General features: G+C 34.2%; 1 protein-coding gene across 8 annotated transcripts in view; it reads right to left on the bottom strand.

The window, feature by feature from the left end:
* The window catches only part of KDM6A (lysine demethylase 6A), a 168,116-nt gene that overhangs the window by 41,397 nt on the left and 109,160 nt on the right, over positions 1 to 17,559 (bottom strand). Inside the window, exons 9-17 of one of the 8 annotated variants that reach the window (XM_074359374.1) lie at positions 13,649 to 13,742; positions 10,654 to 10,780; positions 5,704 to 5,802; positions 5,339 to 5,558; positions 4,644 to 4,778; positions 4,037 to 4,192; positions 3,383 to 3,478; positions 2,342 to 2,443; positions 1,276 to 1,671 (exon numbers count right to left, since the gene is read on the bottom strand). In XM_074359374.1, the coding sequence (XP_074215475.1) occupies positions 1,276 to 1,671; positions 2,342 to 2,443; positions 3,383 to 3,478; positions 4,037 to 4,192; positions 4,644 to 4,778; positions 5,339 to 5,558; positions 5,704 to 5,802; positions 10,654 to 10,780; positions 13,649 to 13,742 (1,425 nt within the window). The remainder of the gene's footprint in view (positions 1 to 1,275; positions 1,672 to 2,341; positions 2,444 to 3,382; positions 3,479 to 4,036; positions 4,193 to 4,643; positions 4,779 to 5,338; positions 5,559 to 5,703; positions 5,803 to 10,653; positions 10,781 to 13,648; positions 13,743 to 17,559) is intronic. The other 7 variants (XM_074359375.1, XM_074359377.1, XM_074359376.1 and 4 more) reach the window with 7 other exon arrangements.

The raw sequence follows: 17,559 nt of genomic DNA, 5'->3' as shown, positions 1-17,559 counted from the left end.
ATCCTTACAATGGCCTGCAAGGCTGAACATGATTTAGCCAGCCTGTCTCTAGCTGGACCACATTTACCTGTCCTCTCGCCCTTCGCTGGCCCTGCTCAGCCATGACTGCCACCTTAATTGTCCCTAAATATACAAAACACACTCTTGCCTTAGAGCCTATTGCTCCCTGCTGCTCCCTAGACCTGGAACACTCTCATCACAAATATCTTCAGGCCTCACTTCTGTAACTCTTTCAGATCTTTATTCACATGAACACAGTGGGTGCTCAAAATTTCTTTAAGAGTGAATAAAATTACTAATCACTCTAGAAAAGATGGTTCTACCAAGAATAGTACTTCAAGAATAAATTTAAAAGTCTTAGAAAAAGAACTTATCTCAGTTTTACCAATAATAAAAGGCTAGCCAGCAGTAAGTCAAGTATTTCCAGGAGACTAATAAAGGTATAAGTAACTTGGCAGTACATATTCACAACATTTTTTTAAAATACTTACTCTTTGACCCTTCAGTTCTACTTTGGAGCATCTGCTCCACGGAAATAACCCAGAATACAGGGAAAATTTTGTGGATATTCTGAAGTAAAAACTTGGAAGTTAAATGTCTAACAGTGAACTACTGAGTACAATATGGCACATATCTTTGATAAAAATAATATTCCTGAAGTCCATTCAAAAACTTCAGTGGCTCCACTCTGCCATCAAGACAAATTAGGCAACTTCCTTTACCTCCTTCAGCTTCATATTCCAACCCCCTTTCTTAATCCATACTCTAGATAACTTTACCAGCTCTCTCTTGTCCCAAATTCTCTAATTTCTGGAAACTCAAACATACGTGCTCTCCTACCTACTTTGATAGCAATTTCCCAAGATCACACTTCATAGTAATTTATGGTGACTGCTTCTTTAGCGGTCTTTTTCTCCTACCAGACCTGATCTTAAGTAGGCAACACATGCAGAAGTAAACTAAGAAACATCACCATAAGTGCTCAGGGTGCCATTGTAATTGAACAGTGGATTTTGGGAGACTGTATGATCTATTTTCTTTTTCCCTTAGAAATTTCTAACATTACCTATGTGTGTAAACTTTCTATGGAAAAGAAAATATACTCACATACATATAATACAGAGTCACGATGTAGTAGGAACATTGTAGTACTATAAATGCTTATGAAAACAGTTTCCAAACTTCTATTTCTTCTTCTCTCAAAATGCATAAAGTCAAATAAATAAAGATAACTATTATGTGAGAAGCCAACAAGAAGGCAGTCAGTCCTATTACCTGAGTGGAGTTAGATAGTTGGTTTTTCCACGGCTCCTCTGCGCTGCTGGTCAGGTTTGTGCGGTTATGAGGTAGAGTGAGTGCGTTTCGCTGCAGGTAAGGCACGTTTCCATTACTTCCACTTCCTGTTATGTGATTATTGCCTATCAAAATAGTGTCTGTACTTCCCAGCGTTCTTGATGTGCTACAGGGAACATGGCCTGCAGAAAAGGGTCCATTGGCCAAAGGCTGCCCAGGGCAGGCAGGGCGGACTCCAGGCTGAGAGACGCTAGGCACTCTGGTCAGAGCAAGCTGTGGCTCCTGGCCAGAGACTGAGTTTGTAGGCAGTGATGAGTCAGCTGTTGGCCCGTTAGGAATTCCAGTAGATCGTACCTGTGCAACTCCTGTTTGTCTCATCTGTCAAAAAAAAAAAAAAAAAAAAAGAAAGAAAGAAAGAAAAGAAAAAGAAAAAGAAATGCTGCCTGTGTGGCCCATGTGGAACAGAACCAGAATATGAAGGTGTTTAACTAAGTAATCCCTGGCTAAAAAATATTTTTTCAAAAAAAGAAATTGTGTTTGTTCATATTTAGATTAGCTTCCTCAAAAAAAGCAGGAATGTTTCTTTTTTTAAGAAATATCCCTTTAGTAATGACAAAAGAAAGCAGCTGAAAACTATGGAAAAAGACTCAAATTTATAGGTCTTTTCTTCAATCACAAAACAGGGATCTCAAAATTCCATTCTATCATATTTATATGCCAGATTCTCCAAACTAAACAAGCTCGAAAGAACCCCACCTCAGTTTAGGACAGCTTGTTAAGTATTAAATAATATAAATAAAATCCATGCAAAATAGGATTTAAACAAATAATAAAACTCTAAGTCCTGTGTTCAAAATCAAATATATAGCTGTTTTTTCCCTAAAAATCTCTGTCCATTATCAGTATTTCAAGAAGCATAGATTACTAAATTCCACCAAATACTGGTAGAAAGTAGAAGTGGACATGAACATACTCTAAAATGATGTTCCAGTCAATAAAAATACTCAAAATCCTAAAAAATTTTAGGGAAAATAAATGCTATACACACTTGGTGTTGCTGCATTAAGACAAACTGACTTTCCAGCTGTTCCAGCATCAGTTTCTGTGCTGGATTTAAATTATTCCTATTTGCACGGAGCTGTTCCAAGTGCTAGAAGAAGAAGAAAGGAGAATACAGTCAAAGACATATCTAAGAAACAAGCTCACTATTCTAAGCAACCTTTCCCTGAAATGAGCAGATAAAACTCAGAACCGCTGTCTAGTCGAAGATACTGATTTCTGACCAACGGCAATGATCCGTAAGATGAAGTCCTTTAAGAAGTTTGAGAAAGTAAAGAATAAACATTTATCTCAAAAAGGTTTATTGTAATGTGATCTTTGAGATAAATGGGCATGAAATTTTATTCAGTATTTGTCAGTATTTACACAGAAAGTTCTTTAAGCTTAGAAATGCATTATGACAAGTACACTCAAAGCAGCACTGTTTTGAAGAGGAGAAGTTTGAGGACAACCTGACTGTCCAAAACTAGTGGTCTGCCTAATTAAAGTATGACACCTACATAAAGAAATAAGGTGTAGGCATAAAATAAAGCTCTTTATATATTCACATAGGAAGGTCTGTAAAATACATTATTAACAGTATATATAGCATTCTACCATCTGTGTAAAAAGGAGAAAAATAACATGAGAGAAAGGGGATGCATATTTGTATGTGCATGACATAGCTCTGGAAAGATAGATAAAAGTTAGTAACACTGGCTGCCTATTAGGGGAACTGAGGGGGTAGGGGCAGGAATTGGAAGGAGAATTTACTCTATATACCCTAAACTCATACATAGGCAGCTTGAACCATGAGAATATACTACTTATTTGAGAGAGGAGCGGGGGCGGGGAACCTAAAAATAAGTGAGAAATAAGAATGAATTATCTCTTATTACTCCGGTAAATGTGGGTTCATTTTACTTATGTGCATATTAATTGATTTTACTGCCATTCAACTTTAAGAACTAATACTTAAAAAAACTTAACAACTTACTACCTCTACTCTTTTTCACTAGGAAAAACAATCTGTTAAAAGCATCTTACATACCTGTAATTTCTGTGGTGTCAAACACCATGAATGACTTTGTTGTTGTGCTGGAGGATGTGACACTGCGTGGCCACTACTCCAATTATCAGAAGTATTCTGAGGAAAATTGATATTAAAAAATTAAAGAATATATGGTTAAATCCATGGAATTAACAATCATGACTAATGGAGGCCAAATGACTATGAATTGGAATATTTACATATAAAAAAGATGTTATGACATTTAGTTCTTTCAAAAATAATTTTACATGCATAATAATTTTAGAAAATCATTAATTTAAAAAATATTGACTCTTTAATAAGCCACCCAAAAAGGCCCACCCCTAAACTATGGCCCCAATGACTAACCTAAATACCACACTGTCCACTAGATCCAACGTTAAGTTTATTTCAATGTCAGTAGAAAGTGATGATGAAAAGTGTGTTGAGATCTTAACGGCAGGGAGATGAGTAAATGACTTGATGAATGCAAATTTATCCCTACTTTCTATATTTAATATGATGCTAAGAATTTGGGATGGAAAAACTCAAACCTTTCACTCTTTGATGTCCACAGATTTAAAATAAAGGACAGATGTTGTTCAAACTGCACAAGTTCAGGGCAGTTGGGAGTTTCGTTTTGATTGGGATTTTCTAATTCTCTAAAACATATACCTTTGTTGGACTAGATGTTCTTTTCCTCTTGGCAGGACTGGACAGGTCATCTACTTGGCTAGAAGGAATCATGTGTAGTGGCAAGGATTGCTGTGAAATTGGTGTTTGACTGAGGCCTAATACAGGTTCAGTATTTGGATGATGAGGTTTACATGCCTAAGAATCACAGAAGGAAGACAAAAATAGGGTTCTATATATTCTTAATTCATTCCTTCAAATTATAAAACTTTACAAGCTGCATACTTTTCAAAGCTATGTGGACATCGCTGATTGCATTATTGAAAAATCAAAATCAAATGAATCATCAATGGAGGAATGTGTACCTTCCTTTGAAAAACTTGCTTTAAAAATTAAATAAACCACTGCAGCATTACTTTAAGAAATCTCCTTCAAAATCATGAAAATGCACAAAGGTTCTAAATTGGCACCCCAAAATTTCTTCCCATATCAGAGGGAGTTTTAATTTGCTCTCGATTCCCTTCACAATTCAATAAAAAGGCCTTTCAGTAATAAAAGCCTCTTGCGCTTAGTAAAATACGCTTGACCACTACAGACTGAAAAGAACCCTTAAAGCTGGGCACCTGCAGAACATAACCCAACTTCTCACCTGCTGCGCTGTGTTCATGGCACCCTGCCTGGAGGTAAGCTCTGCGGGGATTGGTAGGCTCCATGCCTCCTCAATACTAGGAAGTAATTTAGTTTTATTCTGTAGACTACCTTGTGGAAGGTTACACAACTGAGCCTAGGAAAAATTATGTAAAAAGCAAATTTAACACAAGCCTAATTGAGTAAGAGCAAGTCCACTAAATCTTCCTAAATGCTATAACTAATTGTTTTTAAAAGAAAATAGATTCTTAATTTGGGGTTTCAGAAAGATACTAAGTATAATGAGGGTAACCGGAATATAAACCTTTGTGAGAATTAAAACAAAACTGAGCTCTGTTTTCAGAGTTCTTATAGCTGTCTTCTCATGAAACTCCAAGCAAGAGTGAAAGACAGTGTTTGTGTTCTTTTCTCTAAAATGCTATGACAACTTAAAAATGTAGACAGTACATAGAAAAAAATTATGTAAATTAATATGCATCAACAGAGTAAATGTACAAAAGAGCATCTTTTAAAATACTGCATATCTTACTTAAAATGAAAAGTAAAATAATATTACAAGCTATGGTATGTTTACAAAATATGGAAACAAATTATAGACATCAAAACACAACTAGACAAACTTTCCAGCCACCCTCCTCCTGCCTGAGTGTCATGGGGAAACATGTGCTTTAAAAAACTGCTATTTAAACATTTTACCTGTAAATACTTAATTCGTGCTGCAAGTGCAGAGGTATTACTACAACTTCTGCTTCTGGTTGCATTTAAGTAGCATTTAATGGCATCCTGAGGCTGGTTGCAGGATTCGTAGAGTGTGCCTAGGTCCATCCAGGCTGCAGCATGGCCATGGTCCAATTGTACAGCACAAATATAGGCCTGTAAAGCATCCATAGGCTGATTTTGCTGCTGATATAGCACGCTGGGAAGAGAAATTAAGAAAAAAGAAGTCAACTAAGAAGAACTGCTAGCTTCATAACATGACATAAACTATGAAGTACATTATCTGTGACATATATATCTTTGGGTATCAACTATAATGACATTATTTTTATACAAAATCTTACCCTATTGAACACCATGTATCTGCACTTGCTTCTGATTTATCAATAGACTGCCTGTAAGATATAAAGGCATCCTGAACTTTCCCAATACTTGAATAGCACCTAAAGGAGAGGGGAAAAGGGAAAAAAAAAAAAAAATCAAGAAAATATCATTAATACTGATTGATTAATAAAATAATTTGCTGAAAGGGTATGTCAAAGCAGATAAAAAACTAACATTTAATAATATAAATTTATTTAAATTATTAAATTTTATTTAAATAAGCTAACATATTTGTGTGAATGTGTAAATATATGATAATAATAATGGACATTATAATTAATCCTTTAAAACTACATTATAGTCTATCTGATAGTTCATTAATACAGCATGCTTTAACACCTATTAAAATACTTAAAGGTCATATCACTTCAATATTATAATACTAAGAGGAGAAAACACACGCACACCCCACTGTACTTATATCGCTTGATTTCTGGTTTTCTTTAGAGTAAGAATATAGGGTTAGAAACCAAGAAAACCATTCTATGTTGGTAAGACTTGCTGAATCAGATTTCAATTCTCCTTTCTTAAATAGTAACAATGAGGGCAGTAATTCTTTAATTCATAAAAAACACAAATGTAAGACATAGTTAATATCAAGGTAACTATCAGAAATAGTATAAAATAAGTACAGTATTTCCTGACTAGTAAGGGTAGCAAGGGATGATTAAAGTTTCAAGAACCTGCCATTTTCTTAATGTAGATGTACTTGATGGATACATAGAACAGCTGAAAACATAAATACAGAATTATCCTAGTGTTTGGCACTAAGGGAAAAAACAAAAACAAAAACAAAAACAACCCAGTCCATCTCTAAGGAGCTTACAATTTAGTTGAGGATCAAAGACACATTATAATGTCATGATACTGTATCAAAAGGCTAGCACAGACAGTAACTAGTCTGACAATTTAGGGTAGAAGGGACCACAATACACACTACAGGATTTAGGAAAGGCAAGAAAGGGACGAGTAAGAGAAAGGGATCTGAATATGTGTAGATGCTTACGGTTTAGACCACTAACTTCCATCACCAACCACTATATGGCAATTTGGCCAAGCAAACAAAACAGAAAAACAACAACATACACATACATGCATAAATTTTCCATTAAACTATGTTTGTATTATAATTGAGTTATTTTGAAAGAGTATTGACTAAGTAAATAGCAAAAAATTTTAAAATATCTTTACTTGCCCATACACTGTATTTTGATCCTCAGAATTTTTCTTTGAAATTTTACTGATTCAAGTAATCCAAAAATCTGGGAACTACTGATTCAGGCAGAGAAAGTGAGAGAAGGCATTTCAAAATGTTGCTTGAACAGTATGAGCAAAACCTAATGCATATGATAGCACAGATACTAACAGAGAATTTAAAATCCAACCCAAGAACACCCTGAAGTTTGTTCTTCTAACAAGAGGAATGGCACGATGAAAGCACTTTATAGGAATATTAATCTGCTAACAATGTATAAGGACAAACTGAGAGGAAAATAAATTATGGATAGTAAAAAAGACGGTAGCTATACTAGCTAGTTTGGAATAGGCCAAAATTGGGATGACAGTAACGGAAGTGACAACAAAGAAAAAGACTTTGTGACAGATTAATTCGATATTTATGGGGGTGGGGTTATAACTTAGTTTTTAAGCCTGATTAAACAGAGGAGGGAAATGGTGATATTATTGGCAAAAATAAAAGAGAAGGAGCTGGTTTGGGGGAAAATGTGATGAATGAGGTTTGAAATATGCTGGCTTTGACATGAGGTGAGGATACTAAAATGGGTAATGCTAGGTAAAGAATAGGAGATCTGGTCCTGGGGTTTAAACCTTGAAGTACAGAAATCTAGATTTGGAATTCATCCATATATGGAAGAGAGGGTATAAAAACACAGAATACCTATAAAGGAGAGGTAAAAATAAACCTAAGGAATCACTACTCTTGAGGATGGGGCAATATAAGAAAGGTCAGTGACTGAGACAGAGAAGGCAGTGTCAAAGAGCGTCTGCAAACTGTTTTATGAGGAGAGAATTCAGGAAAGGAGGGCAGTAACAAGGCCAAACAGGGCCAGACACCACAAAGAAAGGGAATGCTTAACTAATGGTAGAAAACATGCTCTGTTTGCTGTTGGTTAAATCAAAGCCAAGCTCCGATTTATAGACAAATTTGTCCAACCGCTGGGAGGAATAAGCAGCAATTCCCCAAACCAATGTTTTCATATTCGGTTCCTACAAAGTGAAAGTAGGAAACCAATGTGCCCAAATACAGATGTCCCAATCCAACTGCCAACCTAATAAAACCTAACGAGGTTCCCCTGAGACAGCCCTGTGTAACTGAAAAAGCACTGGGTGTGGGCTGAACCTGGGATCTAGTCCCTGGTCTGATACTAGTTACCTGTGTGACTGTGACCTTGGACAAAACATTTTACTTCTTTGAACTCACTTTCTAAAACATCTGTAAAATGGCAAGTTTTCAGGGTGAACCAGGTGACCCCCTGGTACCTCCCAGCTCTAACATTTTATAGTTCTGTGACAACACAGTCAATGATTAGTGCTACAGTAACAGCATTACCACATTATGTTTCCATTATGATATACACATGTCAAATGACAAATTCAATCTTCAACACAGACCTGAATGCAGAGGTAAGTAATAAAAAGCCTCAAAAATATTAGGATCATCAAATGCCAAAGCTGCTTACTGAAGCCTGAGGTATTCCTTCAGAGCTTTAATAACTTCTAAAATATAATTTATTCATAAAAATTTTCTCACAACAAAACAGATTAGAAGTAATACATGGGAAGGCAGTGAAAGAGAGTAAGAAAAGTAAACACAAAGAAAAAAGTCTAAAATAGTCCTCAAATTATATTATTGTAGGTAAAAAGTAATGAACACCTAACACAATAATCTAGAATCCCAAACCAAGTTAAACTGTAGAAAGTATCCTTTACTTGTGAAGTCAGTAAAGTGTACTGTATATTTGGAAATTTTTATCCAAAAAGATCCAAATAAAAGCATCACAATGGTTAAAATGTAAAAATCAGTTAACGGGGGGGGGGGGGGGGGGACCTCCTGTAGAACAGTGCTCACTCAGCTGAAAATTGTGGTATTACTAAAATAGTAATTTTAGATGTTCCATCATATATTAATTTTATATGCCTAGAATTAAGAAAAAACTTACATTGAAAAGACATCTAAACTATTATTTTGTATTAAACGACTACTAATCTTTATCTTAGGTCAAAAGGAAAATATTTTCTGGTACACATTCCTTTTAATCTATATCAAAAGAAATTTTCATATATAAACATTAACACTAGAGGCAATGACCAGGCGAGGCCCTACTTCTAGTACTAACAGCGCTAGCTCTAAACACAAACAGCGTTTAGTTTGTTCATTTATTCCATTTACTTAACAGCCACTTTGCTAGGCAAGGAGATACAAAGAAATGGTTAAGATCCAGTTTCTGCTCCCAAAGATCTTTAGTGAAAGAGAAAGACAAAGTTTGGATTCTCAAACTTTATTATAAGCAACCTAAATTAGATAATTTTAGAAGCCTGGGAAGGGATTAGAAAAATCCCTGCTAAAAATAGCTACTTTTCCATTCAACTCTTGCTGTATATTATTGAGGAATCAAATTTTTTTAAAGAAGGAAGTATCTTAATATTATTCCATCTCATAGAAATATATTTTGCTAAATTTAAAGGGAAAAAGTGAAACCATACAAAATACTAAAATTTAATGTGATTATATGGCAAACTCACTCAAAGTAAAATATTCCGATAGAAAAAGAAACGGAAAAAAGCTTAAAATTAGTACAAAATAGAATAATCTCAAAAGAAATCATAAAAGGAGAACCTTTAGAGTGGTAAGGTATCTAATAGACAACCTACTCAGGGCTTCTTGACCTCAGCACCACTGACATTTGGGGCCAGGTAATCTTTTACTGTGGAGCGCTGTCCCACTAGATGTCAGCAGCATTCCCCATAGTTGTGATAAGCAAAATGTCTCTACAGACATTAAGAAATGTCCCCTATGGGGTAAAAATGCCCCCCACTAAGAACCACTCATCTAATATAATCTTCTTAACCAACAGAAAACGGAAGCCTCAAAAGGTTTAATTGTACTATCCACAATTTCACAAATAGTAGCTTAGCCAAGACTTAAATCCAAGTCTCTTGGCTCCTAGTTGACTGATCTTTCCACCATACTGCAAAAGCTAAAACCAATTAGAAACCAAAATACAATCAGATGATGGTCCAAAAATATATTCTATCAGATATATATACATAAGGTTGTTCCAGATAATCAGTAAGCACAACTGAGACATTCAAAGTACAGAGAAAAGGTTACACACTTACAAAAAACTATTTTCACTACATGTCACTTCTCCTACAACAAATCCAATATTAATGTATGTACTTTCTCACTGTAAGATTTCAAGTAGAACTGTGATTTGAGATCTACTGTTAATCAAATATGCCCATTCTAAGGTATATATCACTGATCAAAATGATAAATAGCAAGCTTCCATTGGCTACTGGTAGTCATCAAACAGAATTAAGACATATAAGGAAAATGCTACAAATCAAAAAGAAAGGCATTTAAATACTTTAATGAAGAATTAATTACTCTATGATAAGACTTTTTAAAAACCAACAATAATTTAAGTCAAATGAAAATCCAATAAGCAAAATAAAAAATGTCCTGATAGACCAGATTATGCTGTAAGAAAACCACCACATTCAGAAGCTTTCTTTTATTTTTAATTTCTAGAAATCTTTGTTATAAAATATATTTAAAAGGAAAAATACACTGATCAAGCTATAACTGTAAACTAGTATTTTAGATCATAATTCAAAACTCTTAGCTTTAAATAAAAACAAAACCTAAGTGTCTTGATAAGTCTCACCTTCCGAGGAAATACCAGGACTGGCCAGAATTAGGATCTGCTTCCAAGGACTTCTGGAGATACTGAATAGCATAGCTTTCCTTGGTGGCTTTATCTCCCAGGAGATCCACAGTATGATGCATCCAACCTACAGCAAATGATTAAAAATATTTACCTGAACGACTTAATTGTCCTTCTGTTTTTAACAATACCAAGCAGAAAACAAACAAGTAAAAAAATACTCTTTTCAGTCAATTTATTCATTAGTTTGCTATACACACTCCCAAAATTTAGAACTGTCAATTCTGGTCATAAGAAAGTCTCTCACTGGTAGGTACAGTCAAAGCTATAAAGAATTTTCACTCCAAAGAAATTAAAACAATTTTAAGCAATGACCTATCACTTAGTAGATTACAAACTACACTTCCCCTTTTCTTCTCTAATTTTTCTATTTGAAAAAAATTCCAACATATGAAACAAAGAAAATAAAGATGTTAAGTCTTATTCACTGTTCCATGTAAAAATTTATGTGCAATTTAAGAATCTCCAAGACAGTCTATTAACCCAATATTTATTTCCAAGGAGTAAATATATAAAGCTATGTAATCAATGATAGTTCAGAATAAAACACACACATACAATCCCACGTTATTGGCACTGGCCATATACTCACACCTCGTATAAAATAAAAGCTATAAAGCATTTTGACAATTTTTAAAACTCCAAGGCTATAAAAAAAAGTATATTTAAATGGTGCAAATAAGAATGGTACAAAATGGGTAACACAAGTATTTAATAAATAAACTTAAATAGTGTATAACCTCACTTAAATGTGGAATCTAAAAAAGTCAAATACACAGAAGCACAGAGTTCAATGGTGGTTACCAGAAATGGTGAGGTGGGGGAACTGGGGAGATGTTCGTCAAAGGGTACAAAGTCGCAGTTAAGTAGGTTGAGTATGTCTAGAGAGCTAATGTACAGCAGGATGGCCACAGTTATCAATACTGTAATGTATACCAGAAACTTGCTAAGACAGTACATTTCAGGTGCTCCCACCACACACAAAAACAAATGGTAACTATATAAGGAGATGGATATGCGAACTAGCTTGACTGTAGTGATCATTTCACTATGCACGGGTGTATCAAAACACCATGTGGCACAGCTTAAATACAATTGTTATAATAAGTAGATGGATAGATAGACAGATAAATAAGCAAGCAAGCAAGCAAGAAGGCTATGTAAGTAACCAAAAGATTGGATCATGGAATAATGTATTCTACACCTTCAAGGCACACAGGAATAATCTGATTTAGTTTGCTGGGCAATCAGTTGCAGATCAATTCAAGTGCATAAAATCAGCTGTTCTTTGTGTATAGTCCACAGTACATATAACAAATAAGGACCTTTATGTTACGACATTTATTATAGTTGCTATATTCCAAAAGTTATTTTAAGAATATTGAGTTACCATGTTTTATGGAAATATAAGTCAATCACACGTTTATTCATCTGTTCCCCCCTTATCTTGCCTACTATTATTACTAGTAAGAACAGGACCTAGAGTAACAGGCTCTAAAAGGAGTTGCTTCAGCAGCAGTGACAAGCAAGTAGGAAAGATTGATGTGTAGGCATAAATTAGACTCAATTAGGGGAAGTATTTTTTCCTTTCAAAGCCATGAAAAGTTTACTTCCACACTCTGAAATATTGTAAGCCGATGCCAAAGAGGACAGGTGATTCAAACGATTTCAATCGATTTCTTAAATTTTAAAGATGTATGCATTTTGCCATTGGTACATTTTTCACTGCAGCTAAAATGCATAAAACCTTAATTATAAATAATGTGGATTACACTTAGCATGCATGAGGTCCTAGGTTCACCCCCCAGCACCTCCTCTACAAACAAACAAACAAACAAACAAACAAACTTAATTACCCCCCCACCAAACAAAAAAATAATGTGGATTAAAAAATGGTTTGTATTCAAATATTAGCTGAATGAGTAAGCTATCTATTCTAAAGGCATCACTTTGTTCTTTTTACTTTAAGAACTAACACAAAACCGTTTTTGCTGTACTAATAAACTTGTTTTAACTCAGAGATACAAATTCACATTACTCAAACACTATATGTAATCAATAAAAACAAATATTTAATTACTTCTACCATTTTTAAAAGTATGAATAACTCAAGTAAAATTTTAACCAGAGACTAAAAAAAACAAAAGTTTTATTTGAAGGCAATGTGTTTATTTTGTACACATATAATATGCATTAATATCATGAAGATAAGTGATAAAATTTAAGTTTAAATGATTTTAAAATATTAAAAAGTCATCTTTCGAAAACATTCACATTATTACAACATTGGCTAAAAATTAACAATAAATTATTTGCCCAGACCAAAAACAAATTTTAAAAAGCTCAAGGAAAAGAAATACCAAGTATAAACAAGAAACGTGGCTCAATAACCAAGCAACAAAATTAAATACTGGAGAACTCCATCATTATCTTCTTGGTGATGGTGACACATTTACATCCAAATGACGACATTACTTCAGCTTCAACATTACAAGAGAACTGCATGCGTAGAGAAACTGTAGTGTTAGATGTTCCACAATTTTTAGATAAAATGTTTTAGTTAATATTATTGACAGAGCTGAGAAAGCAAGCTCACCAATCACTAAGTGACTTTAGGCAAATTACTTAACTTCACTGAGTACTAATCATATCTGGCACAAAGTATTCAATGCCTTTCTTCCATAGGTTAAACACCAGAGTATAATTTTGAGAACTTAAAAGGACTAGTTGCACTGAAGAACTATAATGAGATGGACTGTAAGATAGATGATGCTTGGCAGAGGGTGGAAATATGATGGGTTCAGATTAATTCTATCAAATCTGGGGAAAGGGACAGAAAAGGAATAGAATACATAAGCCACATATTTATCATCCATGACATGTAAAAACAATGAAAAGAAGTATTTACAACATCCTAAATATAATTATTACATACCTAACTGTTGTAAGACAGTTGCTTTTACTTGTGCAGAAAGGTTTTCTGTCTGCAAAAGCTGTTCATAAGCTTCCTTTGCAGAATGATACTTCCTCTAAAAGAGCAGGGGAAAAAAAAGATTTAAAGAAAATAAAATTAGTATCTTTAAAGAATTAGATCATATCTTAAGATTTATACAATACTGATATTTTAGCATATTTTTAAAAATTAACTGAAAGAGAAAAGTGCTAATCCCATTACTGAATGTTCCTCTAACACTGGACAGTTGTGGTTAACAGGCCATGCTTCAGACTACCTAATGCCAGTAAAACATTCAATATTACGAAGCATCATTAAAATATGACCTTTAAGAATCTGCCAAATCTCAACAGTTAAAAAGAAAACCATCTCAACCTACTTAATAACATAAATGATTTCAACTTTATTTAATAACACTAATCAAGCTAGAGAAGTATTCTACCTCCAACTGCACAATCTGTCTGCCTAGAAATAGCAAGTTCCAAAGCAACTTACTATGAACAATAGAGCACATGCGAAAAATGCTTTAAAAAAAAAAATCTAAGAGCAAAAGTAGTTGAAATCTAAGTTTAAAAGATAGTTACTGGCATATCAAATATCCTATGAAAAATTCATAATACATACATGATTTTAAAGACACCCAACCTCCCATAATTATAGTCTAATAATTTTTGTGATATTTAAGGTTCCTTGGGCAAATCTCTAAATGAAACCATTACCCATAGTTCACCCCTCAAAAGTACTAATATGACTGAAACCCATTATTGCTACAGTCCTAAAGCTTAAGGTAACTCTCCCCCTACCCCCTCAATAAAGGCAGGGGGAAGCCAACGAAAGAAACCTCATAAATATTACCTTTAAAAAATATTTGGCAGAATAATAGATTGAAGTGGCTTTTATTCATATCACTGATAGTACATAGCTGCCTGAGCAAACAATTCTTCCTTCCAAAAACAGGAGGTAGAAACACAAAACTAGCTGTGTGAGCCTCAGGCAAACCACTTAAACTATGATCAAAATCCATAAAACAGAGGTAATGCCATCTTTCCATCTAGAGTTGTTCTAAGGATCCAATGAGACAAGTAAAGAGCTATGGAAACAAATAAGGAGCTATATGAATACAGTATGTCGACATGGGGAAGATGTGAAAGAATTGAGATTAACAGTAATTATTATGTAAACTTATTTATTAGGTAAATGAATTCCCCTTAAACACTGATCTGATCTGAAAAAGTCAGACAGTTAATGAAGGATAAAGACCAAGTTATTCAATTCAATTCCTTCAACTGGTAAGTATTTGTTGAGCACCTAATACATAACAGGAACTGCTGGGACAACAGTGTAGTCAACAATACAGACAGAGAAACAAATAAAACCTATTGTACTGAGTATAGGAAGAAAGAGCACATGATAAGTTTAGAGTACTAGCAGACTGGGCAGAAAACGCAGAGACAAGCAGAGACAACTTTACAAAGACCTTCCTAAACCATGCTAAAGACTAAAGACTGTATCGTAAGACAATGGCATACCACTGAAATGGGTTCAAGCAATATAATCAGATTCACATTTTAGGAAGACCACTTTGTGGAATTACCTCAACAAATGCTAAAACATGCTTCCAACCAAACACTAGTAATCAAAAACAACAACAACAACAAACAAAACCAACATACTTGAAAAACTGAAGAACTGAGAAACATGAAGTCAGATTTCCACCTCATACTACACACACAAAAGTGGCAACTGCATTAAAGACCTAACTATGAAATGTGAAAATATAAAACTAAGAAAAGGTAGGAGAATATTTCCTTGAGATGGGAAAGAATTTATCCCACGTGGCCAAAACAGCACAAATCACAAGGAAGAGTGAGGATCTGACTTGGAACACATAAGCAGAAAAATAGGCAATGGACATAAAAACCAACACACAAAAGGCAAAAAACATGAAGAAGTATACACCTCCAGACATCAGAAAATGCAGGTTTAAATGATACACTACCTTCTACCCAACAGACTGGCAAACATAAAGTTGGGTAATTTAAATATTGTGGGGATGGGAGTAAAGGAAAACACTCGTGCCTTGCTGGAAGGAGATTTACTTGTGAAGTCAGGAATGCAATTATGCCACAATCTAACAATCTCACTCTTGAGATCTATATAATAAAGAAATCTCCCACAGGTAATACACTAAATGGTACTATTTGTAGTATCAAGGAGATGGACAGCTTAGGTCCATGTCACTAGGTAAGTGGAAACAAAAAAATATGGTAGATGCTTACAGTAAGACATTAGCAATTGTAAGTAGTGTATAAAGGCAACAGGACTTTATCTATAAAGGTGTTTAGTAAAGTTTTCCCTCTGGTAATGCTAGAGCAGCATTTCACAGACAGCTTTAAATTCTGGATAAAATGTAAAAGTCAACTATCAGAGAGCACTAACGAGAAACCAAAATCAATGAAAACAGAGAAATTAATACTTAGAAGAACGAAATGGCACTGGCTTATTAGTAACCCCCCTTTCCCAGGATTTTCACCTGAGGGCAGGCCCCAATTGGAACCTGGTTGGCTAGAAATCAAATAGAAACCAGCAATCTTACTAGCTTGAAGAATCAGAGGACAGACTTTGAAGCTATCACAGGAGCTGGAATTGAGGGGAGAAGAAATCTCAGAAAGACAGTCAGAGAGAAAAAAACATCAAAGTCTGTAACTAAACTGTCCAAATCTCTGGTTGGCCACTGAACTATGCATGAACACAACAGATGTCCAGCAGCCTAAAAGAACTAAAGAAAGGGACATTTTAGCTACTGTCCACCACAGGAGTGACAATGCTTATAGAGAGTGACTTGAGCAAAGCTAACTGGCTAATAAAACAAAAATATCATCTTCAGAAAAATATAATGTTAAAAAACCTTCCATATGCCTGACACTAAGAGATATGTTAGAAATTCAATAAACAAATAAATTCAGTGAGTCTGGTACTACTGATCTGGAAGACCCAGACCCAAGAAGCTGTTAAAATAAAACCATTCTACAAATGCAAGAAATATAAATTTATAAATAAAATAAAACAAAGTCAACTCTCCACAATAGATTATTCATGATACCTAGGATAAAATTACTAGACTTGTAAAGAAACAGGAAATTTTTACCCATGTTCAAAACAAAAGGAAATTAATAAAAACCAGCCATAAAATGACTCAGATGTTAAAGTTTGCAAATAATTTTAAAGCAGCTATTTTAATAATGTTCACAGACAAAAAGGGAAACAATCATAAAGAATGAATGGACAGGAAATCAGAGTACAGAAAGAAAATTGAAAGAGAAACAAAAGGAAATTCTAGAACTGAAAAATACTAATTTCAAATTAAAAAAGAAAAACATCACTAGATGGACTGAAGAGTAGATTAAAGACTTATAAGAAAAAAAAAAAAAAAAGATTTGAAAACAGGTTGGCAAAAAGTATCCAGACTGAAGCAAAACAGACAAAAGAGGAGAAAAAAAGAAAAAAGTCATCCAAGATGTAGGAGACAATAACAAAATGTCTACCATACCTATAATTGGAGTTCAAGAAGAGAGAAAAAATATTGACAGTATAATGGTTGAGAATTTTCCAGAACTGACAAAAGACATCAAATCCCATATCCAAAGACTAAAAAATAATCACAAAGTAGTATAAATACAAAGGAAAAGCTAATACCTAAGTACATCATAGTCAAATACTTAAGAACAAAATGTGAAGAGCGGAACCTAGAAAGTAGCCAGAGAAAATAAAAATACAAAGAACACAACAAGAATGACAGCCATCTTTATGTAAACGTTATCAGTAATCAAATATAAATGGACTAGATATTCCAAACAAACAACAGAGACTGCCGGAACAAATTTACAAAAGTG

This window comes from Camelus bactrianus, chromosome X, assembly GCF_048773025.1.
Source record: "Camelus bactrianus isolate YW-2024 breed Bactrian camel chromosome X, ASM4877302v1, whole genome shotgun sequence".
NCBI classification, from domain to species: domain Eukaryota; kingdom Metazoa; phylum Chordata; class Mammalia; order Artiodactyla; family Camelidae; genus Camelus; species Camelus bactrianus.
This window is presented reverse-complemented; position numbering and strand designations above follow the sequence as displayed.